At 31.7% G+C, this 24,561-nt stretch overlaps 1 protein-coding gene and 2 pseudogenes across 2 annotated transcripts; 1 reads left to right on the top strand and 2 right to left on the bottom strand.

Annotated features, from left to right (window-relative positions):
- Positions 1–7,506: 7,506 nt before the first annotated feature.
- On the bottom strand, positions 7,507–15,028 carry LOC149894540 (uncharacterized). Its single transcript, XM_090065587.1, has 4 exons — positions 14,849–15,028; positions 14,352–14,507; positions 12,959–13,018; positions 7,507–7,706 (listed from the first exon to the last, which is right to left on the bottom strand). Exons 1-4 carry the CDS (start codon positions 14,849–14,851, stop codon positions 7,683–7,685), a joined length of 243 nt encoding a protein of 80 aa, XP_089921713.1. The 5' UTR covers positions 14,852–15,028; the 3' UTR covers positions 7,507–7,682.
- Positions 8,343–10,767, top strand: LOC145194577 (uncharacterized; annotated as a pseudogene). The gene is made up of 3 exons (XR_016444640.1): positions 8,343–9,262; positions 9,460–9,714; positions 9,803–10,767. The product of XR_016444640.1 is annotated as an uncharacterized LOC145194577 (transcript).
- A 5,069-nt stretch (positions 15,029–20,097) lies between the features above and the next one.
- On the bottom strand, positions 20,098–20,575 carry LOC149894541 (uncharacterized; annotated as a pseudogene).
- Positions 20,576–24,561: the final 3,986 nt, after the last annotated feature.

A 24,561-nucleotide genomic window follows, 5' to 3' on the forward strand; every position in this document is an offset into this window, starting at 1 on the left:
TAAATATATGCGATTAGTTCAATTTTTTTTTTAATTTTCTCTATTTTAAGCCTAAAAATTTGTTGTACGTAACTTTGGGGATCTTTTTAAACGGGGTGGGAGGGGGATGAATATTGTGGTCTTAAATTTTATAAGGTGTTTAACTAATTAACGTTTGCATTTGCAACACTTTTGAGGAAGGATGAACTTCTTATATCTTAAATTCTTACATATCTTCATCAAAACTTGATAACTCTTAATAAAAATAACTCTATTCTCCTGACTACCATTAACACAAAAACGGGGAAGAGAGGTCCTTTATTAGTGTCAAAATATTTAAGAGAATTAAATTTCGAGTAACAAAAGGAATTTTTAGTAAATGATATCAAATTATCGTTTAATAAAAACTTTTGTAACAAAGAGGCCATATCTAAAAATGGTTAGATTGGTGCCATATACATAGTAATGGTCAGTTATTTTTAATAAATTTACTTAGTTGAGTGCATTTAACATTTTAAGGACAATTTCCTTTTTTAAAGAGACGTATCAACGGGATACCAAAAGATTAACAACTCTTGTATAATTTATCGCTTTAATTACAGTTCATGTTATAAAAAATATATAAAAATTTAGCTTTACTTTTTCGTCAATTTAAAGCATGATGAAGTGTTATTACTTTGGGTCAGTAACTAAAAATGTATTATTTTAAACTTAACAATGTCGCGGGAAATGCTTCTGCCTTAGACTGATATGACTTAAGTAAGTTGTAAATTACTCAAATAATGGTGAATAATTGGTAATTTATTTTACCTCTGCATACTTTTTATTTTAATTTTACAGATAGTTTAATTTTATCAATATGAAAGCATTTTTCTAAAAGGGTATAGTTTAGGTTTCGTAACGTTAAATTGTGGAAAACTGTCGCTATAAATTAAATAACAGACCGACCATAACCCGTTTTACGGGTTGCTTGTTTTAATAATTAGTCGCATGGTCTAAGTAAACATATTCACTTAGATAAGTGAACATATTCACTTAGACCATGCGACTAATTATTAAAATTACTCAAATAGATTCATTCAATAATTAAAACTATTCAATAGAGTTAGTTTAGTTTGAAGCTTTTTATTATTTTTTTTTTTTCAAACGCTTTTTTTACCCTTAAACTAAAGTTTTAAACTCAAACTCTCCTACACCTCTTAATAAAACCGTTACGCTGGTAAGTACAAATATTTTACATTTATCCATTAGTTACACATTCAGATATAATTTTTGACATTGGTTGAGCTTTTAATTTATTTTTATGATGACACCATTTTTGTATTTGTATTAGACATTTTAGCTCTATTTTAACTATTATTAAAAGTTAAAATACAGCTAAAATGTATATGTGCGTGTATAGTAGTATGTTTATGTGTGTATTTCTGTAGTATATGTGTGTATGTATGTATGTATGTATGTATGTATGTATGTATGTATGTATGTATGTATGTATGTATGTATGTATGTATGTATGTATGTATGTATGTATGTATGTATGTATGTATGTATGTATGTATGTATGTATGTGTGTATGTATGTATGTATGTATGTATGTATGTATGTATGTATGTATGTATGTATGTATATATATATATATATATATATATATATATATATATATATATATATACTTCAATTACATATACTAATATTACATATACTTCAATAAATTTCTTAATAATACAATGAAAATATATTATCCCTTACAGATACTTAAATGTAAATCTTGAAAACATAATGTGAAAAATGGGAAAAAGAAAATAGACAAATCATCTCAAAAATAAAATGGCGTAGGCACTGAGTAGCAAGGGCTAAAACCTGAAAAAGTGCCTTGAGAAAAGTTAAGTTTAAAAAGGTGAAATGCAAAACTTGATTAACTAATTTAAACCTCAATGTTGCATTTCACACAAAATATGTTTGATCTTCATAGTCATTGATATCGATATCGTTGTTGTCGTAGTTGTCGTCGTTGTCGTATCATGATAAATCATCTTAGATCATCATCATCATTATCATCATCATCATTATCATCATCTTAAATCATCATCTTAAGTCATCTTCATTTTTATCATTGTAATCAATCATCATCATCATCATCATCATCATCATCATCATCATCATCATCATCATCATCATCATCATCATCATCATCATCATCATCATCATCATCATCATTATCATCATTATCATAATCTTCATCATAATAAAGTTATCAAATTATCAAATTAAACGTTTTAAATCGCTCACATGGGTAGGGTTCGCGAATCTCCCTATGCGTTATCCAAGCGCGTGTTACCCGAAATACCTTTTATTTACTTTCCTTGAAATTCGTTTACCTTTTTGGTAAACCTGGAACAAAATAGTAAAATGGTTATGTTATTTGTTATTAATTCTACTTTGTTTAACTTTTGATCGTATTCTTGCGTTTTATCTATTAGTGCTCTTGCTTTTCCATTAACATTTGTCGGTGTTTTGAACATAATAGCCTGGGGATCTTTACTTTCGTTTTTCGCTACTTTACTTAATGCATTATAATCATTCATAAAACGTTGTATTTTCGTAGTCGAGTACTGCTTAGATAATGGTGACTCATTACATTTACAGCTCCTAATCTTTCTCAAAATACCAAGTTAGGAATTATATAATCACTAACTCTTGATAAGAGTTAGTGATTATATAATTCCTTATACTTGGTATTTTGAGAAAGATTGGGAACTGTAAAATGCTTGAGGAGTACGAAGTTTGGATTTCGAAGAGAGCTTTAAACTTATTTTCTACATTGTTAACGTGTTCATTGATAAGTCGTTTAGTCATGTTAAAATTATATATTGGTTGATAATCGGTGGTTTTCGCATAAAGAAGAAATATTGGAATGAATAAAAGGAGTTGTAAAAGTAGAGCTGTCATAGAGAGGCTTCTACTTTTCTTATACGGCTCAGAAAAATGTAATTTACGATTGAATGATATGTTTTTGGGCGGAAAGTGGGGTAGCTCAAGTAACGTTCTTTAGAGTTAGAGGATGAAGCTTTTTCACTGGTTCAGAAGTATACTCTAATTCTTTGAAGAGTCTCCATTTTGTAGGGAACACATTTTCATCTTTGAGGATTCTGATATCATAATTATTATTAACTTTTAACTGAGTTGTGCCTTGGTTTTCTGAACTTGTACTTATGTCTTTTAGAGAACTTAAATTCATTTGGTTAGAGATACCGCTCTCTCTATGTTCTTCTATAGTCGTATAATACTCTTCATCAGTTGATGGATTCAAAGTATCATTGTTAAAAGGTGTTTCAATAATTCCCAGCTGTTCTTCGTTGCCATGATTATAATTACCGTTTTCTGATTGAATTTTAATCTCTAACTCAGTTCTGCTACTTAAGTCGTTGTTGCTTTCATTAAAGTGGTCTAATACTTTTAGCATTGGGAAAATATCAATATGTTCTTAATTTTTGTAACATAAATTTGGTATTTGAATCAGTGTTTGATCAACTAAAAGCTGCTGCTGTGACTCAACTATACTAACAGGAATAATTGTTTCTTCTTGTATGTCTTTCTTTTGATTAATTTCATTGTTTATTTCCTCGAGGGTTTTCAGGAGAAAAACTGTTGATATATAACGAAAACTTCTGTCTTAGCTTTAGAAGTATCATCAGGTAATTCGGGGCAACATTTAGTAATGATTTCATCAGTGTCATTTTGGTCAACTCTTATAATATTTTCGATGTCTGGTGAATCGATAATCACACTCGCTTCATCTTGTACAACTTCTGGATCTTCGAATGTGAAGTTTTTTATATTTTGGGGTTCATGATTAATTACACTGAGATATTCCTTGTAGTTTACTTCTTCTTTCGCTTGTGAAAAAGGTGTTTGCTCCATAATACGTTGTGACAAATATCGAACCTGTCCTTGTAGATAGCTTACTTCCTGGGTGATCTGTTCACTAGTTTCTCGTAGGTTCTCGATCTCGTTTTGCAGACGATTGTTCTCATCTTCATATGAAGGGTTCAGAGGAGTATAATCTAGCCTATAATATGACATATGATCTCGCTCTGGTGTATAATTGTAATAACCGGTGTTGGTTTCATATGGATGACTGTCATCAAAAGTTTGTATCTGATTGTTTGTATACAGTATCGGACAAAACATGGTGGACAAACTCAAATTTAGAACAAAAGTTGATCAAAAATTAAAAAGAACTAATAAAACAATTGTACATATTAATTTTTAAATAGTTTATTATGTTCTTAACAAAACTTAAAACGTTTGAATCATACTAAGAATCACAAAAAAAATTTATAACACATTTTTCTCAACAAACTACATTTTTCCTTGGACAAAACAAGGTGGACAAATCAAAACGAAGATTTCATCGTCTTTATTCAATTTACCCTATTCTTTTGTTTTCACTTTTATCATAACATTACTCTAAAATAATAAATTAGATTTTGGAACGTCTGGCCAATTATTTTTTCAATTAAACTAAAACTAGGTTTAACTCGTGATATATGGCATAAATTGCAACTTAAAATGGCTTACGACAAATTAGGAAGTGTTTTACGTGAAAATATTATTAAAGATTTTAAAAGCGGAAAACGTCAAGCTGAAATTTGTAGAAAATATAATATAGCTAAATCGACTGTTAGCAAAACTGTCAAATCATTTGGATCTCGTGACTGCTATAAAACAAACCATCGGGGCGGACGTCCAAAAAAAAACATCACAAAGACTAGATAATTGTTAATTAAGCTTAAAAAAGATCCATTTTTTTCATCCACAAAATTAACCGAAAAACTTGAACTACAAGTCTCTAATCGCACTGTGCGACGAAGAGCTAACGAAGCAAAATTGTTTTCTCGAATGCCTGCCAAGAAACCACTAACTTCTTTTAAAAATAGAAAGCTAAGACTTGCGTTTGCCAAAGCACACCAAAATTAGACTGTAGACCAGTGGAAAAACATACTTTTTAGTGATGAATCAAAATATTTCCTTTTTGTAAGCGACGGCAAGAAGCGAGTCTGGAGACCAAAGAACACCAGATTCAATACTAAATATACCAAGAAGAGTGTTAAGCATGCAACGTCTGCTATGGTTTGGGGATGTTTCTCAGCACAGGAACTGGTCCTATTCACAAAATTAATGGAATTATGGACCGCTTTGTTTACAAAGGTATAATGGAAGATGTTATGTTACCACATGCTGAATGGGAGATGCTCCTAAAATGGATTTTCCAACAGGACAATGATCCCAAATATACGTCAAAAATTGTAAAACAATGGTTCAAGAACAAGAATATCACCATAATGGAGTGGCCTGCACAAAGCCCTGACTTGAATCCCATAGAAAAGTCGTGGGAAATAATTGACAATAAGATTGAGCGTGCAAATGTGAAGACCAGTGAGGAATTATTTGAACAAATCGAGAAGGCCTGGCGAGAGATTGATATGAGAATTGTTGACTCATTAATTGAGTCTATGCCTCGAAGAATGAAAGCAGCAATTAAAATTAAAGGAGTTCTTACCAAATATTAAGTTAATTTTTGAAGTTTTTTGAAAAATAATAAGTTAATTTTTGAATTTTTTTGAATTTTCAGTCAATTTTTTGAATGTCCACCTTGTTTTGTCCAAAGAAAAATGTAGTTTGTTAGGGAAAATATGTTTTAAAACTATTTTAGTGATTTTTAGTTTGATTCAAACGTTTTAAGTTTTGTTAACAACATAATAAACTACATAAAAATTAATATGTTCAATTGTTTTATTAGTTCTTTTTAGTTTTTGATCAACTTTTGTTCTAAGTTTGAATTTGTCCACCATGTTTTGTCCGATACTGTATACAAACAATCAGATACAAACTTTTGATGACAGTCATCCATATGAAACCAACACCGGTTATTACAATTATACACCAGAGCGAGATCATATGTCATATTATAGGCTAGATTATACTCCTCTGAACCCTTCATATGAAGATGAGAACAATCGTCTGCAAAACGAGATCGAGAACCTACGAGAAACTAGTGAACAGATCACCCAGGAAGTAAGCTATCTACAAGGACAGGTTCGATATTTGTCACAACGTATTATGGAGCAAACACCTTTTTCACAAGCGAAAGAAGAAGTAAACTACAAGGAATATCTCAGTGTAATTAATCATGAACCCCAAAATATAAAAAACTTCACATTCGAAGATCCAGAAGTTGTACAAGATGAAGCGAGTGTGATTATCGATTCACCAGACATCGAAAATATTATAAGAGTTGACCAAAATGACACTGATGAAATCATTACCATATCATTAATTTGTATTTCTCGCGCGTGTAATTTAAATTCAACAGATTCTTTATGAATTAAGAGTTTCTTGCTTTAAATTATTTTAAACTTGCAGTGGAGAGTATTTTCATGTCTTTTTATTGAGCATTTGATGTGTTCAATTTTCATGTCTTTTTATCAAGCATTTGACGTGATGTTCAACGTGGTAGGGAAACGATTCTGTATTTGTCGCTTGGCAAATTAAATTTTCTTATAAGTGATCAGTATTTTTTTAACTTTTTTTTTTTTGCCAGTGATCCTGCACAGGATCACTGGCAAAAAAAAAAAAAAAAAATCCTGTCTCTAAATGAATACTAAGAATTGAGTGAAGGTACTAATTCAACGCAATTACAACAATAAATAAAGAAAAGAAAAGTAGAAATTAGAGGCTTACGAGTGTTGACATTAAGAATCTGACTTTCTAAGAAATTAACAATCACTGAAGATCTATTTTTAATTGATACAAAAAGGATAAAAAATTTGTAAGCAAAATTGTTGATTTAGCAAAAAATATAAACTTATATTTCAAACTTTAAAGCGAGTGAAATAGTTGTTTTTTCTATTTTGAGGTTGTATGATTACGAGAAGTGCAGTTTCCGTTAAAGGGTGGAAAAAAAGAAATCTTCATTAAAAAAAATTTTAATGAATGTGTAATAAGTTAGAACTATCTTAAAATTTTCCTCTTTTTTTTATGAACAAATTCCCGAATAACAAAAACTGATAAGAAAATAGGCGATCGTATTCTTTTGACCCCTACAGTATTTGACATATGTAGATGACGCTACCCACAGTTTTTTCTTCTACAAAAAAGAAACTTTTTTTATAAACGTTAATTAGATCCCCTCAGAATGACCTGTGGTGGAAATGACACATCCTTAACTCTGTTTGGAATTGGTTTTTTTTACTGTTTTCAAGAACGAATCTGCCTCACTTCATTTTACAAATAGCTTCGCTTTGATTTTTAGAGCAAATAATTTCAAATGCATCATTTGGCAGTTAAAAAATTAAAATTGTTCTCTTTAAAAGTTAAGTAATGGGTATTGTTTCACGTTTATTATAAATTTTACACAAAAAATTTAAAAAAAAATCTCGGCTATTAAGAGAATGAGATGCTTCCCATTTGTAGGATCCTCTATCAATAATTAGAATACCATGATTCAGTAAAAACTAGAAAATATTGTTTACATGTTTACGTTGCTTTATTGTTTTAGTTATCTAGAAACCTAACACTAGGCTCAAAATTAACAGCTGATTGATTTCGATCAACCATTAGAAAACATAAAAGAAAAAAAGAAAAATATGGCATTTCAAAATGTTAATGTAGTTATTTATTTTCAGGTGTGATACAAACCACTATGCTAATCTTGGATCATCTTCCTAAGAAACAGAAGAATGTAACAAAAAAAGAGTTCATTTAATAATCACAAAATAAAATATAGTCTCATTATATATAGCTATAAAATATATATCTAATATGTAGCAAATATAGTATCACTATATATACTTAGGTCGTTAGGAAAGTTCTTAGAACTTCATCTATAAAGATACAATGAGACAGGAAATAATTAAATATTTATATATCATTTTAAACTGTGTTTAATTATGAACATTTTAAGTACTTGTTGAAATATTTTGAATGTTTATTTAAAAAGTTATTTAAATTTTATTATATACGTTTAAAAGAAAAAATTTAAAATTGGAAAAATTTGAATATCGAGCATATATTAAAACCCGTGCTCTACAAGCCATAACCGATGAGTTGGTTTTAGTTCACGGTGACCAAGCTCCAAAATATAGTACAGTTGCCAAGTGGGCTACTTTATTTAAAGATGGTAGAGAGAGTCTCGAAGATGATCCTCGCTCAGGGCACCCTCAAACCACGTATACAGTAGGGTACAGTGAGATTTATATGTTTTTGAAAAAAATAAATTTCAAGCTTAAGAAAAGGTGTATTCCTATGTAAAATTAAATTTCAAGGTAGGTTTGTTATGGACCACTTTTTGATAAGAAAACGTCTTGATACCCAAATTTTCATATTTACAGATTATTAAAATGAAAAAAACTTAAATTATTATAAAGTAAACAAAATCCGTTTTTATGTAATAAACTCTCCTAATAAGCGCAGCGCCGAATTAATTTTAAAAGATATTTTTACTTGGCTCTCCGCTGTATAAAAGCTTTATACAAGATCGAAGTTTGTTACTATTTTATTCATTATTAGTTATTTAATTGAGATATTCATAAATGTCAAAAGTTAAGACTAGATCATCCACCACTGCAATTTCAGATTTTATTGGACCTGGAAAAGATTTTATTCCTAGTGAGCTGCCTACAAACAGAGCAGTTATTCAAAAAGGGATTTTACTAAAAGAACAAAAAAGCATGACATGCAATCTACACCATAATAAATATTCTAACAAAGATCTTGCTAGCGATCTGATTCCATTTGTTCTTGCTCAATGGAGAAAAGCAAATGTTAAGTTTCAACAGCCAGTTATTATTGGTGAGAAATCACTTTATTATAGAATTAAAACCCTTTGGGAGAAAGTAGAAAACGTTGCATGGGGAAGAACTAAGGCAAAAGTAAAAGAAGAACTTATATTGAAGTTAGATAAGCTAATGGACCTCATAACATGTCCTCATAAAATTCTTCTGTGTGAACATGATATGTCTGGGTGTTCTTCCCCCCAAAATTGTAAAAGTAAAGCACATATAAATTGCACCTGTATTTTTTCTAAAAAAATTCCAACTATGGAGCTCAGGTGGTTATACAGTCAAAGAAATAAGACAGGTGAAAAGTCTGACATGCAAATGGGACATGCTGATAAAATTGAGACAACGAAACTTAGAAAAAAATATAAGAGAAAAATCAGTGACGAAAAAGCTTATGAGAAAAGAATGAAAAAACTACAAGATGATCAAGCATCCTTTGAGGTAAATATAATTTCATAATAGTAAATATTTTCTTTGTTTATATAGCAAATTATATACACACACACACACACACACACACACACACACACACACACACACACACACACACACACACACACACACACACACACACACACACACACACACACACACACACACATAAAACAAAAATAATATTTGTAAAAGTTTGGTTTTTGGTCACAGAAAAACAAGATATAGAATTATATGAAGAATATCAAAAAAGTATTTCTCCTGATATTTCACTCAATGACAACTATAATCCAGTTAATGTTAACTTTACTTTAAAACAAGACAATGAAATTAAATTGTTGGTTGAAAGGCTTCTAAAGGATAAATTAGGTGTCTATGCTTTCCTTGTAACACGATTTTTAGAAAAGAAGTCAAGAAAAAACACTATGTCAATAAAAAACACAGCAATGGCTAGTATAAGGTAATCATATAGATTATTATTTTGTTGAGCAGCAAAAGTTCGGATAACGAATTAATAAAAATAAATATAAACTAGTTTTATTTTATAGGTTTGGGATTTCACCTGCCGCAACTGCAGCAATTGCTACAAGTTATCTGCAAGATTTAGTTGAAGCAGGATTTCTCACCCCTGAATACTCTTACCTTGCTTGTGATCCTTCTAAGTTGACGAGAGCAAGAAAAAAAATCATGGTAGTAGCAAAGAATAATGACAATTTTAATCTTCCAAAAGCAGATAATATTGGCATTTACTTTGATGGAAGAAAAGATTCAACAAGAGCGATGATAAATGATTCAAATGGACAACTACATCCTATTATTATCAAAGAGCAACACATTACTGTGACTATAGAACCTGGTGGTCGATATCTTGGTCATTTTACTCCAAATGCACATACTCATTCAGATAAGCCAGCTAAAAAGATTGCTGAAGGTGTTTATAATTTGCTGCAACAATATAATCTTACTGAATCATGTTTAGTACTTGGAGCTGATAGTACTTCAATTAACACTGGCTGGAAAGGTGGTGCTATAACACATCTTGAAAAGATGTTAGGTCACAAATGCCACTGGACCATATGCATGCTTCATTCAAATGAGTTATTTTTGCGTCACCTAATAGAAGGAATTGATGGACTAACATCATGTAGTACTGGCTTTGTAGGTCCTGTGGGAAAATGTCTTGCTGATGTTAATAAAATGGAGTACAATCCTCAATTTAAAGCTCTTCCAGAGGGAGAGAGCTTTGTTGACATTCCAGAAACAATACTAAAAAATATGTCAACAGATCAAAAACAAACCTACAAGTTATGTAAAGCAGTTAAGATCGGTGTATTGCCACCTAATCTTAGAGAAATTCAATGTGGCCCCTTAAGTCATGCCAGATGGCTCACTACTGGCATGAGAATAGTCTTTATGTGGACAAGGAAACATGACTTAACTGATCAGAATTTGAAAAATCTTGAGTTACTTGTATTATTTTGTTTACAATTTTACTTTAAACTTTTTTTTGACATTAAAGTTAAAGACAGACTTGAAGATGCTTCCAATCACATTCTGACTCAATTGAGAATTCTTAGAAATCAACCTGTTATAGTAAGAGAAATTGTGACTCCCTACATCCAGTTAGGCGCTTGGTATGCGAACCATGAAAGTTTATTAATCTCTTTATTATCTAGTAATAATGCAGAAGACCGCAACTTTGCAGTTGACCGAATTTTGGAACAAAGGGGTAATAATATCCTTGGAGACATGCGAATCAGACCAAGAAAAATACCTAAACTGAACTTTGAAGCAACTACTCTTCAAGAGCTAGTCAAATGGGAAAATGGTGTAGTACAAGAACCGGTTTTTACTTGTTCGCTCACTAAAGATAAGTTGGTATTGCTAAGATTGACACCTCTAATAACTCCTTCTGCTAAAATTCATACTCAAAGTACCGAGCGTGCTGTAAAACAAGTGACAGTAGCATCCATGTCAGTAGTTGGACCAGATGCAAGAGATGGATATATTAGAGCTAGAGCTCAACATAGAGAGTTGCTACCTGTTTTTAAAACAAAGAAAGAAATTTTAATAAATTTTCAATGTCAATAGATTTGAAAGATATGTTGTTTTATTTATTGTTTTTTTAATAGTGTTATAGTAGTGTTATCAAATTATTATTTGATTAAGATGGGATAGACCTCCTGTTTTTTGGGGAAACCGCATCACTGGCACCACCTTTGTTTCTAATGAAACAAAAAAAACAACTGTTATAAGCAAATTTGTTAATCATTGAAACCTCATTGAAAATTGAAGACCCTCTCCCCTGAAATGTCCAGAATCTGCATTGCTGGTAGGATTCATGCAAGATAATGACTTTGAAACAAGTATCAAAAAAGCTTGCAATTGGTCTAGAAACATTATTTGCATTTAATATTTCATCGCAATGAAAAAGAAGGACATGTAAAGCATAATAAAGGACAAATGTGACAAATAAGATTTTACTAAATTTTGCAATTTCTAAAAGTGAAAATTTGGGTATCAAAACTTTTTCCGATCAAAGATTTTTTTAAGGAAACCCTATTTAAAATTTGATTTTACATAAGAATACACCTTTTCTTAAGCTTTTAGAAGAAAAAAAAATTCTCGCTGTACCCTAGTATACAGCTGAGAATATTGAACATGTGCGAGCCATTATTGAAGAAAATCCGCATGCAACACATGATATAATTGAAGAAATCATTCACAACGAAATCATTCACAACGCACTTAAAAAAAGAAAACTAACATCACGTTGGACACCCCACGAGCTAACCGAACAAAATCGCAAGAATAGAGTTGAGGCATGTAAGGAAAATTTAGACCTTTTCAGAAACGGCCCATGGAGATTATGTGATATTAATACAGGGGACGAATCTTGGTTTTATTTAAGACAAGTTGAACACAAGTCGGCTAACGCTAGTTGGGTCGGTGAAGGTGAAAGTCCAAGAACTATAGTAAGATGCGACAGGTTTCAGCCGAAAAACATGTTCTACATCTTTTTCAAAACAACAGGTGTTGTTCATTTGGGTTATGTTGAAAAGGGAGACACCACTACTAGCGAATATTATATAAAAAATTGTTTGAAACCTCTTATATGCGAAATAAATAAGCAAAGACCTAAAACAGGCACTTAAAATTTCAAATTTCTCCATGATAACGCTCGACCCCATGTGACTGAAACCGTCACAAATTGTCTAAACCAAGCTGGAATTACAATAATTTGCCACCCACAATACTCACCAGACTTAGCTCCATCCGATTATTGGCTATTCGACTTGATAAAAAAAATCTTGATGACGATACTGACGTCGAAAGTAAAAAAACTCGCATAACGAAGCAACTTCAAAGTATACCCAAAGAAGAGTATAAAAAACGTCTGACAAATGGCTTGAAAGGATGCAACTTTGTAAAGGTAACGATGGACATTATTTTGAACATTTGATAAAATAAAATTAAAAAAAACTCTTCTTTTTTTTTTTTATAAGGGAGCTCTACGAATCTCCTAACGACCTAAGTCGCTATAAAATATATAGCTAATATATAGCAAATATAGCTATAAAATAGTATCACTTTATTCTATTGTACCACTTGTACTGATAAAAGTCATATAAAATTCAAATACAATTTGCCAATTAAAAATGTTATCATTTATATTAAATTGGTAAATTACAGCATTAACATACCTTGGCATGCTTTGCAAACTTTTGTGACCATGTAGGTCTAATGGGAGGATGGTAAGCACGCTGAAAGAAAATACTCTAGTTCCATAAAAAATTGCCAAAAAAGTTTTCATCAAAAAGATTCCTTAACATGTAATTAAAGTTGTTCTTTTCAGAGTTTTAAAAATTCTAGGAAGCTTGGCACCCTTAATTTTGTTTGGCTTTATCAAGCTATCTGATATCTTTTAGATTACTTATTACTAAAATATTAATAACTATATTTAATAGTAACCATATTTTGAAAAGAAAAAAAGAGTTGAATGATAAGCAAAAACTTTCTTTCATCTAAAAATAATTTTTAATCATTTATTTTTAAAAACTGAATATAAAAAACATACTGAAAGACGTAAAAGAGACAAAGCTTAAAATTGATTTACATTAAATCTTATCCTCAAGATAAATTTAGTAACAATTTATTTTTTAACTAATGTAAATGCTTTTTCTGTAAAAATTGGATAAAAATGTCAACATTGATAAGTGGGATAGCAATAAAGAAATAACAAGAAGATTATAAATTTGTGAGAATTTTATCAGAAATAATCTCAAGTTTGTATTCAATATTATCTTGGGTCCAGGATACTCCAAAAATTACTAAATGAGAAAATTATCTTATACTATTTTACATATTTTTTCAAGTAAGACCCAATCTTGAGAAATATTTGCTTGAGAGATATTTATTTTTTCCAACCTAATTAATTGATTTAGGTAAAACTTGAGTGGAGCCATTAGAAAATCAATGACCCCCAAAGATAGACTTAAAAGATTAATGTTATGTAAGAAGAGAATTATACAGTGCATGGAGGAGTGGACGCAACTCTTTTATAGTGATGAAAATATCTTTTAAATTATTAAACTAAAAAACAAAAGTTCCTGTTAAAAGATTTAAAAAATATAGTGGGAGTATTGGTATTGAGGCTGCTTCACTTTGATGGAGTAGATTTGTGTAATATGACATAGGTTGAATCAACTAACATACCTACATATCTATTTATCTGCTGGATGATTACATTAGAATACATGCTGATTGTTTAAAATAAATGATTACATTTAATACCTGGCCAGCTGCATGAAATTGAATCTAATTAAATTCATTAGGAATAGCTACAACTAAAACTTGAAAAATTTTTTACAAAATTGATGCAAAAGAGCTGAATGGATTGCAAAAAAATATGTACTAATTTTGCTACTTGTGCCTATTTTGAAAAGCAAATTTTTTAAGTAAATAGTTCTCATTTTATAATACATTGAATTAAATTTAAACAAAAAGATCTTTTTGCTTAAAGTTTGTTCAAAGTATCATAAAATAAGAAAAATTATTTTTTAAAAAATAATATAAATAAAATATTTAAACAAATACCTGAATTTGAAAGTCAAACCAAATTATTGGTATTGAAATTGCAAAAGTAAAAGCTAATGCAATAGCACTGTTACGCTTCCAGTTCCTAGGCTCACACCACCAACCACCAGCAGGTGACCAAACATATTTTGGATAAGGATACCTCTTGTCTGAGCCCTAATACCATACATACATACATACATACATACATACATACATACATACATACATACATACATACATACATACATACATACATACATACATACATACATACATACATACATACATACATACGTGTGTGTGTGTGTGTGTATATATATATATTTTTGATATACAATACTCTTGATATACTCGTAGGACCACTTTTTCAAAATGATGAACTGTGGACTAATGGCACTTTATTGAAGGTGTATAAAAAGTTCATAAAAATAATAGGAAAAAAGCAATATATATTGTATAATTTCTTGCTTTAATGTATTTACAGTTTACGAAATCTAAAATGAAATATATCTAACCATTATAATGAATTGCTTTTTGATAGTAGCACTTTTGAAGGGCGCACAATTCGAATTCGGATTCAAAAGTCCGAGGTACAAGATCGATTGATGAAATTTAAAATTTGCAACAAAATGATTTTAAATGTAAGCTTTAAAAGTGAGCTTTATTTACGAAAGACTGTCGGACCGAACGAGAATAATAATAAACCGAAAAGTGCTCAGTGATAAAAAAAACTGGGGAAAAAACGCTGAAAAAGGAATTCAAGTATTTTGCCGAGTTTAATGAAAAAATTGTAATTTTGATAGTTAAACCTTTTGACTTTGACTGTAGCATTTACTTTTAATCAAAATTTTAACAGAAATTCAAAAAAAATAGTTTTTTTTATTAGTCCACAGATTGAAAAACAAAATGGCGTTTTTTATGAGACAATTTGAAGAAAAGAAAAAACGGCAATATTTATTTATTGTGACATTTTAAACATTACATAGCTGAAGATGAAAAAAATCCTGAAAAAAAATCTTACAAAACTGTTAAAATTCTTACTTTATTCCTTTTATGTTCTTTATCAAAAACGCCACAAAAATTTTAAATAACTCAAAAAAATCTGATCCGGCTTGGTCCTTGTTAAAACCTCAGTTTTCGCGAAATTAAAACTGTATTTTTTTAGAAAATGGGATTCTCATGTTAAAAAGATCATTTCTTACTGGCTGTCTGAAGGCTTGAGCCGACTTTTTTCATATTTTAGGGATATGTGGTGGAGGGTACCATCTAACACCCACACTTCACAAGATTTTTAAACACAGTAAGGTTATTCTTGACCAGTGTATCCTTCAAATAGGAATTACTAGTGGAAAAGCCTAAGAGACTAATGATAAAAACCTTCGAAAATTCAGGATGAATCCTGCATGAAAAAACTCATTGAAGAATGGGATGCATGATTTGCTTTTTAGACTTCTTGACATTAGTGATCCTGTAATCAAGGATACATTTATTGTAAAACGAAAACGCCGCGACTCCAAAAGAAAATGCCAAAAGAAATATTAGAGCTTCTGAAAGTTCCCAAAAACAAAAAATTTTCATTATTATTTAAATATTATTATTCGCCATAAGAGATTTTTATTCCATTTTTAATTGTGTTGTTTCCTACCTCAAATACAAATTCTTTGGGAACTTTTCAGAAGCTGGTGTATGGAATACAGGTGTATTTGAGATAGGAAACAACTCAATTAAAAATGGAGAAAAACCTCTTATGATTATGCATACATTTTTTGTTTGAAACTTCTAATAATAAAAGTTATGACATCATGCACGTATAAAGAGTTTCCTTGAATTCAAGATGCTTTAGTACTTTATTTTCATACTGTATTTTTTGAACGATATTTTTAACACAAAAATAAATTTGAAAGGTTTATTAACATGAATTTTACGAAATTTAGTTCAAGTTTTCATTGTTTAATCCATGAAAATCTGAAAACTTTGATATAACTTTGTATTTACTATTTAAATATCAGAACTAAATAAAAATTTTATGAAAGATTTTTTAAGTTTTAGGTTTTAAGTTTTTTGACCACTGTGCACAGGATTTTACATTTTTTTCCTAAACTATGTCATGATGCTAATTGCTAACACGCTAACTTTGGATATTATTGTATTTGAAATGCATGAGTTATGTAGGTAATTCGTTTCATTACATAGTTTCTTACCACCCTGAAGTGGAGTAGTATATAAATAAGGGTTTGGAGCAATTGGTTATTTGCCACTACTTTTGGCACCTAAATAATGGTAGAAAAATGATAAAATTAGACCACTTAGTTTTTAGCTACTATCCGAATGGTGGCTCATAAGTTAGGTAGTTGTGTAGAGCCGGTGGGTTTTAGTTTTCCCTATCCGGATGGGTGTCCATAAGTTAGATAGTTGTTTTGGAACCATAAAACATTTTATGACTACACACAACTGTTATATTGGATAGCTAACGGAAACTACATTTATTTCCTCGTAGAACTCATGCGTGGTAGAGATCAAAGAAAGAAAGTTGAAGTGGTACATTTGTCAAATGATCTCATCCATTCTAGAATTATTAAAATGTCTTCTAAAGTTTTGTAGCAGTTCATTAATGAACTGAGATCTTCGCCATTTTCATTTAGCATGTAACTGGACGAGAGCACAGATGCATTATAATGTGGCCAGCTTTTGTTGTTTATACGTTATGTACATTTAGAAACACGAAGTATGAAAGAATAATTTCTGTTTTGCGACTCACATTTGGGAACTACAAAAGCAATTTAGTATGATAAAAAGTTTTCTTGCAAAACACGACGTCGATTGGAGGAATAAGTTTGGCAGTCTGTATACAGATGGAGTACCTGCGATGCTTGGGAAAACTTCTGGTTTTGCAGCATTGGTCAAGGAAGAGGTTCCTAATGTCACGATAACTCATTGCTTCTTACAACGACATGAATTGGCATCACGAACTTTGCCTACTTTCTTGAAAGGAATAATTCCTTTCAAGAAAGTAGGCAATGTTCACGTGTATAAAAATATTTACCTTCATAAGAGCCAGAGCTTTTAATCACCGACTGTTTAAGAAATTTGGAACGAAATGGGATCTGACTACGAAATGCTGCTGTATTATACAGAAATTCGCTGGTTATCAAGAGAACAAGTTTTAAGGCGCTTATTCGAGCTATGCTTAGAAGTCTCGATATTTCTGAAAGATAAAGAACGCAAGGCCTTAGCCAACATTTTTAGTTATTTGAACAATATATTTTAAACGTTATTTGAACCTATCTCTTCAGGGTCCTGCAATTACTATCATGGATGCATCTTAAAAGCTAAAAACTTTTCTTGGTAATCGTCACTTTGGAAAAGGAGAGTGGATGTAGGTGTTACCGCAAATATTTCTATGTTGGAAGAACTGCTATCGCACATAGAGATAAAACAATCGAGGTCGATGTGTTTCGAAGTCGAAGTCGAAGCTTCGACGTCGCAAAAAGTCGTGTGTGAACGTCGAAATCGTTAAAAGTTGTATGAAATTTATTTAAACGGTTTTCAAAATCGTATTACTTCGAATAAAATATATTTTCGCGGTTTTCAAAACCGTAAAAAGTTGTAAAAATTTAATTTGACGGTTTTCAAAATCGTATCAGTTCAAATAAAGTATATTTTCGCGATTTTCAAAATCGTAAAAAGTTGTGTAAATTCGAAAATGGCGTGTTTTAAAACTGTTTAAAATTTCTAACGGCTTTCAAATTCACTTCCAAAAATTTAACTGTCTTCGAAATCGTTTAAGTAAACGAAACGAGTGCATACAAAAAGTAAACAAACGAACGTCGCGTGACTTCGTTCAGGTTTTAAGCTCAATGACTTCAAGTTCAAGTTTAATGACTTCAACTTTAAGCTCTATTAGCAAAAATTTTAAAGTGAAGTGAACTAATAAGCCATATTTTAAGCTGAACTTGTATGTGGCTGTACTAGTACTGTTATGCTCTTCCCTTCTATTCTCCTAGACTCCTACTCTATCCCTTAGATTTGGAAAAAATCACAATCGATGAGAAGCTAACTATGTTCAGGTTCAAAGACATCGGTATAAAGTAAAGTGAAGTGATAACTGGTTTGGTATATGCTAGTAATCTCTGCCCTTCTATTTCTTAATAATAAAAATTTGAAGTATACACTACAGTAACATTACAGAAATACAGAATATACAAAAGATATGCTAAAACCCTTTCATTTAATAATCATTCTAGATTTCATAAATCCAATTTCTTAAACATGTGAAAAAATTATTTGCATATTATCGATTACCTAATCTAAAATAATCCTAGCATGCTTCCCTAGTAAAGAATATTTAGTTGTCCGCTTCCAGTCTTTCATTCTCATTTTTTTGTGCAAGTTCCTGGCCTTGGGAGCCTAAATGATGTCTGTCTCACCTTTCCAGTTCAACAATACTGGAGTTTACATTTTTTTATTATCATCATCATCATCATCATCATCATCATCATCATCATCATCATCATCATCATCATCATCATCATCATCATCATCATCATCATCATCATCATTATCATCATCATCATCATCATTTTGATTTCTGTCTGGAGCAGATCTTGCTGCCATTTGCTCTTCCATGGATTGGTATTCCCAAATTGGTACAAAGGAGTTAAAGAGATCGAAGTTCTCGTTGATGAAGACCAACCCAGAAATTTTTTGCTAGATGGAATTATTTGTAATATTACACTGGAAAACTGATGAAACTGTTTAATTATAACAAACCTGGTTTGCATAAAATTTTAAAAATGGTGTTTGAAAAAATTTAATTTAAAAAACAAACTTTAGCAATTATATCCTCTCTTAACTTAAATATAAAAGTGATTGTATTTGATGTTATTTAAATTAATATTCCATTGATTTGCTACTTTTCTTTTAAAAAAACTTTTTTCTTTACTAATTAAAAAACAAAGCACAAAATTACCAAACTCTTTCTATATATCTTATACATTATATTAAATTCTTTGAAATTAGAAGTTGAAAGTTCAATATCCTGATTTGATGGAGTCTTTTGATTTTGAATTTTGTTCACCATAAATAAACTGAACGCTGCTGAAAGCTAATGCTGCACCATAAATAAACTGCCGCTGTATTTAGATTTTCAGAAATGCTTGTGATAGATTTATCAACTTTTTTTTTATTTACGAAAATCTACAGACATGCAAAATTCATCTTGAGGCACTTCTTTTTCAACACCCCTTCAGCAAGAGGAGAGTGATGGACTCGGGCGGATATTGTCCTGCATGCATCAATAGCAGCCTTGATATCAGGCTGTTTGTTGACAGTCCTTTCCAGGGCCATGTTAAGCTTGTGGTCAATGCACGTGATTGAACCACTTTCAAGATCAGCAATAGTCTCTGACTTCCTCAGTGCAGCTTTTATATTTGAAGCTTGATCACACACAACAACCCGCTTCTTGACCATTTTGAGTGACTCAAAACGTTTAACCAAGTTGTCCAACTGAGTAGCAATGTTCTGACCAGTGTGCTTACCTGGGAATAGAAAAACTCCAACAGTTACCTTTCGTAGAACAAACTCTTTGGTGATGTAATGAAGAGTCACCGCCATGAATGGGTCGTTGTTGCGTGAGTTCCAGATGTCAATGCTGATTGCAACTCTGTCGCAATGAGGAAGCTCCTTGTCAAAGATCCTCTTCATGGCCATCTGCAGATTCCTATAGAGGAGAGGTAACTTAAAGCGAGCCATGCAGGCACCACTTTTAAAACCTCTTAAACCTCGAGTCAAAGTAGGCAAGCAGTCTTTGGAACGGGATAGAGTCACTCATGGAGAAGGCTGATTGTCAGTTGCAAGGTAAATCATGAGCTCCATGTCACCACGAAAATGAGTGGTGCTCTTTGTTGGATAGCACAGATTCTTTCTAACTTCTAGAACCCTTTTTCTTTTCCTGTGACCTAAAAAAAATTGTATACATTTGTTAACATTGAATTAACCCCGGATTTCGTTGTTTACATAAAAAAAAAGTTGTATAACTTCGCTACATCGCATCGTAAGATCCATTATGTAACTAACTTACCAGTGCCAACTGTTTCCAATTCATCTTCTGCCTCTTCAATTTTGTCCTCCTTGGCAGCTTCTGCCTCATTCTGTATCTTTTGATTCTGACACATTTCGATGTACTCATCCTTATGGTTGGATCGCAGGTGACAACTCAGGGTCGATGTTGACCCAGTATTCATTTTTAGGTCCATCTTGCAGATATTGCACACACCATAAGTCTTATCTCCTCTGTTTTCCTTCAGGAAGTACTGCCAAACCAGCGAGCGATGGGTCTTTGGCATATTTGTTTAATGTTTTACAATGTTTAAATCTTGTTAAATAACATAAACAAAGTTATAAGGTTTTCAAATTCGTTAAATATAATGTAAACAAATTTATACGATTTTCATAACCGTAAAATTTTGATCTACAACATTTTGCGGCTCTCAACATCGTTTTAATTAAGTTTTAACAACTTTTAAAGGTTTTCAAAGTCAATTAAATTTAAAGTTACGGCTTGCTACGGCTTTCAACATCGTTTAAATTAAGTTTTAACGACTTTTAAAGGTTTTCAAAATCGATTTAAAATTAAAGCTACAACTTTTTACGGCTTTCGTAACCGTTTAATTAACTTTTTTTCGAAGTTTAACGGATTTCGACATCGTTTAATGAACTTTTTTTCAAAGTTGAACGGATTTCAACTCCGTTTAATTTAAGAAACTTCGCCTAACTGACGGCTTTCAAAGTCGAACAAAAAATATACGATTTCGAAAACCGTATCTCGATTGTTTTATCTCTGATCGCACAGTGAAGTGCATTAAGCGAGAAGTTTAAATGAAGAAGTATAAAAGGAAGTCTCAGAACATCTTAAAATACTACTGAACTCTTTTGACTTTTTTTACTTTTGTATTGAAAGCCTTAATCAAAAGACTAGGGTGCGTAGCCCATTGTTATTAATCATACCAATGATAAAGATCTTATTAAAGGTGAATTGACTTAAGATCCAAAGCAGTATTGCAAGATGAATTTTATGCAAAGGCTGTTTGTGATTTTTGGTGTAGTTTAGGACAAGCTTACTCTATCTTTATTAAACGAGCAATGCCCATATTAATTTCGTTTGCTTCTACGTACCATTATGAGTCAGGGTTCTCACCAATAGTGTCAATAAAAACTAAAATTCTTAACCGGCTAGACGTCGAAGGCGATGTGTCTTACACTAAGACAATTCCTCAATTTAGTGTGCTTATCGAAAACAGACAGCGGCAACTATCTTATTAAATAGCTGTCATGTTCTAAAACTTACTTGATAAAAAAAACATTTTTTCAATGTCTTTTTTTCTTTCCCTATACGTCTACAGTTAAGATTGTAAGGGGTCCGTCAGATTGCTAAAATCTTGAGTGGTTCGCGACTAAAAAAGATTAGGAACAAATACTGCTCTAAATACACCCTTAGTTTAGCAGATAAACATCTCATTCATCTGCCACCAGACCATTTTTTAGCTCCACCGATACGAATAGCACTTTGAAACTTTTTGACAATATAGTTTTTTAGTGTCAGATTGATGTTTAAGAGAAATTGTTTCTTCGATCTTTTTCATACTTCAGGGTTGTCACCATTATTAAAGGACAAAATTCCCTGATTTTTTCTGATTTTTTTGCTAAAATTTCACTTTTTTCTCCCTGATTTTTCGCTAAAGTTTCGCTTTTTTCTCCCTGATTTTTTACTAAAATTTTGCTTATCTCCCCCCTGATATTTTCAGCATTCAAACACCCAAACTTAAATTCCAAACCAAACTTCTTCATTAACCCCAGAGGATTTTTATCTCTAAAAAAACCGATACTATAATCCCCTAATGAGTAATGAACCAATCAATTTGTTTGAAAATTAAAATAAATAATCAAATACTTCAATCAACACATAAAATTGCTCTTTGAAAAAAATATAAAAACTACAGTAGAATCCCATCAACTTGAACTCTGAAGGGGTATACATACATATATATATATATATATATATATATATATATATATATATATATATATATATATATATATATATATATATATACAGTATTGGACAAAACATTTGCAACCAAATAATGCTAATTTAGTTTCTTTATATAAAAGTGCTGCATTTTTCCAATTTAGAGAAATAACTATGTAACTGTTTAGAGACAAAGTTCTTCAAGTTTTATTCATCACAAAGTTCATTATTTGTACACGAAAATTAATAAGTTAATCAAAAGTATTAAAAAAAGTTGATTTCCTTCTGGACAAAACAAGTGCAACTCGACAAAATGTTGACCAAGCTGTATTTCGCTATCAATATTTCGTGGCGAATCCTTTGTTATTGATCACAGCCTTGCATCTTCAAGGCATAGATTCAATCAGGTGATCAATGAAACTTTGTGGAATCGCTGCCCAAGCCTTTTGGATTTGTTCAAACAGTTGATCCTTATTACGAACACCTTCACGATTAATTCTGCGGTTGACGATCTCCCACAGGTTCTCGATAGGGTTGAGATCCGGAGATTGAGGCGGCCAATCCATCACCGATAGGTGGTTGTCTTGAAACCACTGCTTGACTACTTTTGCAGTGTGTTTCGGATCGTTGTCTTGCTGAAAAACCCATTTTATTGGCATATTCCATTTAGTATGAGGTGACATAACATCTTTCAGTATATTTTTATACATGAAACGGTCCATTATTCCATCGTTTCGATGTATTGGATCTAGACCGTTAGCAGACCATTACATTGCCTCCACCATGCTTCACGGTCTTATGGCAGTAACGTAAATCGAGGCGTTTTCCGGCCGGTCGACGTACACGGCAAATGCCATCGCTCCCAATGATGTTGAATTTCGATTCCTCAATGAACAGGACAGTTCGCCATTTCTTCACATTCCAGTCAATATGAGATGTAGCAAACAGGAGTCTTTTCTTCTGGTTTTTAAGTGAAATCAGCGGTTTCTTTGCAGGGCGTCGAGAAAACAATCCGGCTTCAACAGCACGTCGTCTGATTGTTCGGTCCGATACAGGCAGCTCTAATTGCTTTTGTATCTCGACTGATGATATCCAGGGATCCTTCTTGACGGATCTGACGATCATAGAAACCTCTCTAGAAGTGGTGAAACGCGGTCTTCCACCTTTGTTATCTGCTGCCAACTTTCCCGTAGAACGATATTTGGAACATAGTCTTGATACGGTCCATTTTTTCACGCGATATTTATCACAAATACTTTTTTGTGACATTCCACTTACGTAATCGCCAATAATTTTCTTTCTTAGTTCCAATCCAAGACTGTCGGGAGCCATTTTTGTCATAAAAATAATAAAAATAAATAATCATGCTTCTCAAGGCTTACCGGGTTACATTTACCTTGTGATGATACAGTAATGCTCTGTGGAACACAACGTCTTGGTTGGATGTGGACTGTATTGATGTAATGAAACACTTGTTGTATTTCACTTCTTGTATTGATGTTCTTCGATAAAACACTTTGATAAAACTCACTTTGATAAACTGTCTTGATAATACTGACTGATTGACTTCCATATACTGACTGAATTACATGTCGATTTACATGTCTCTTATATAGTAAAATGAACCTGTGTGAATCTGTCCTAAAAGATTTTAGATGCTTCTTTTCGATGCTTCTTGAAGCTTCTGGATGCGTCTGGATGCTTCTGAATGTTTCTGGATATTTCTGGATGCTACTGGATGCTTCCAGATGCTTCTTCTGGAAACTTCTGGAAGCTTTTGGAAACTTCTGGAAACTTCTGGAAGCTTCTGCATGCTTCTGGAAACTTCTGGAAACCATTTTTGCACTTGAAGTCATAAAAATAATAAATATTTCTGGATGCTACTGGATGCTTCCAGATGCTTCTTCTGGAAACTTCTGGAAGCTTCTGCATGCTTCTGGAAACTTCTGGATACTTCTTTTAATTATTAAAAAACTTCCGTGACGTTGACACGGACCAGACTTAAGAAAATGAAACAAATCAAAAAAGTTGCACTTGTTTTGTCCGCTGCAAAATGGCACTTGTCAACGAAATTCTGCCTGTGTGCTGTCACCTGTCAGCTGATTGTTCATGTCATAGCATGCTATGACTCCAGACTCCTGAACTGTTTGCTGTGGTAGTATAGTTCGTTTCGTTTTTAAGACATGTAAAATTAGGAACACT

This window comes from Hydra viridissima, unplaced genomic scaffold, assembly GCF_058129835.1.
Source record: "Hydra viridissima isolate aposymbiotic clone 2 unplaced genomic scaffold, HvirCarnegie_v1 scaffold_1, whole genome shotgun sequence".
Taxonomy (NCBI): domain Eukaryota; kingdom Metazoa; phylum Cnidaria; class Hydrozoa; order Anthoathecata; family Hydridae; genus Hydra; species Hydra viridissima.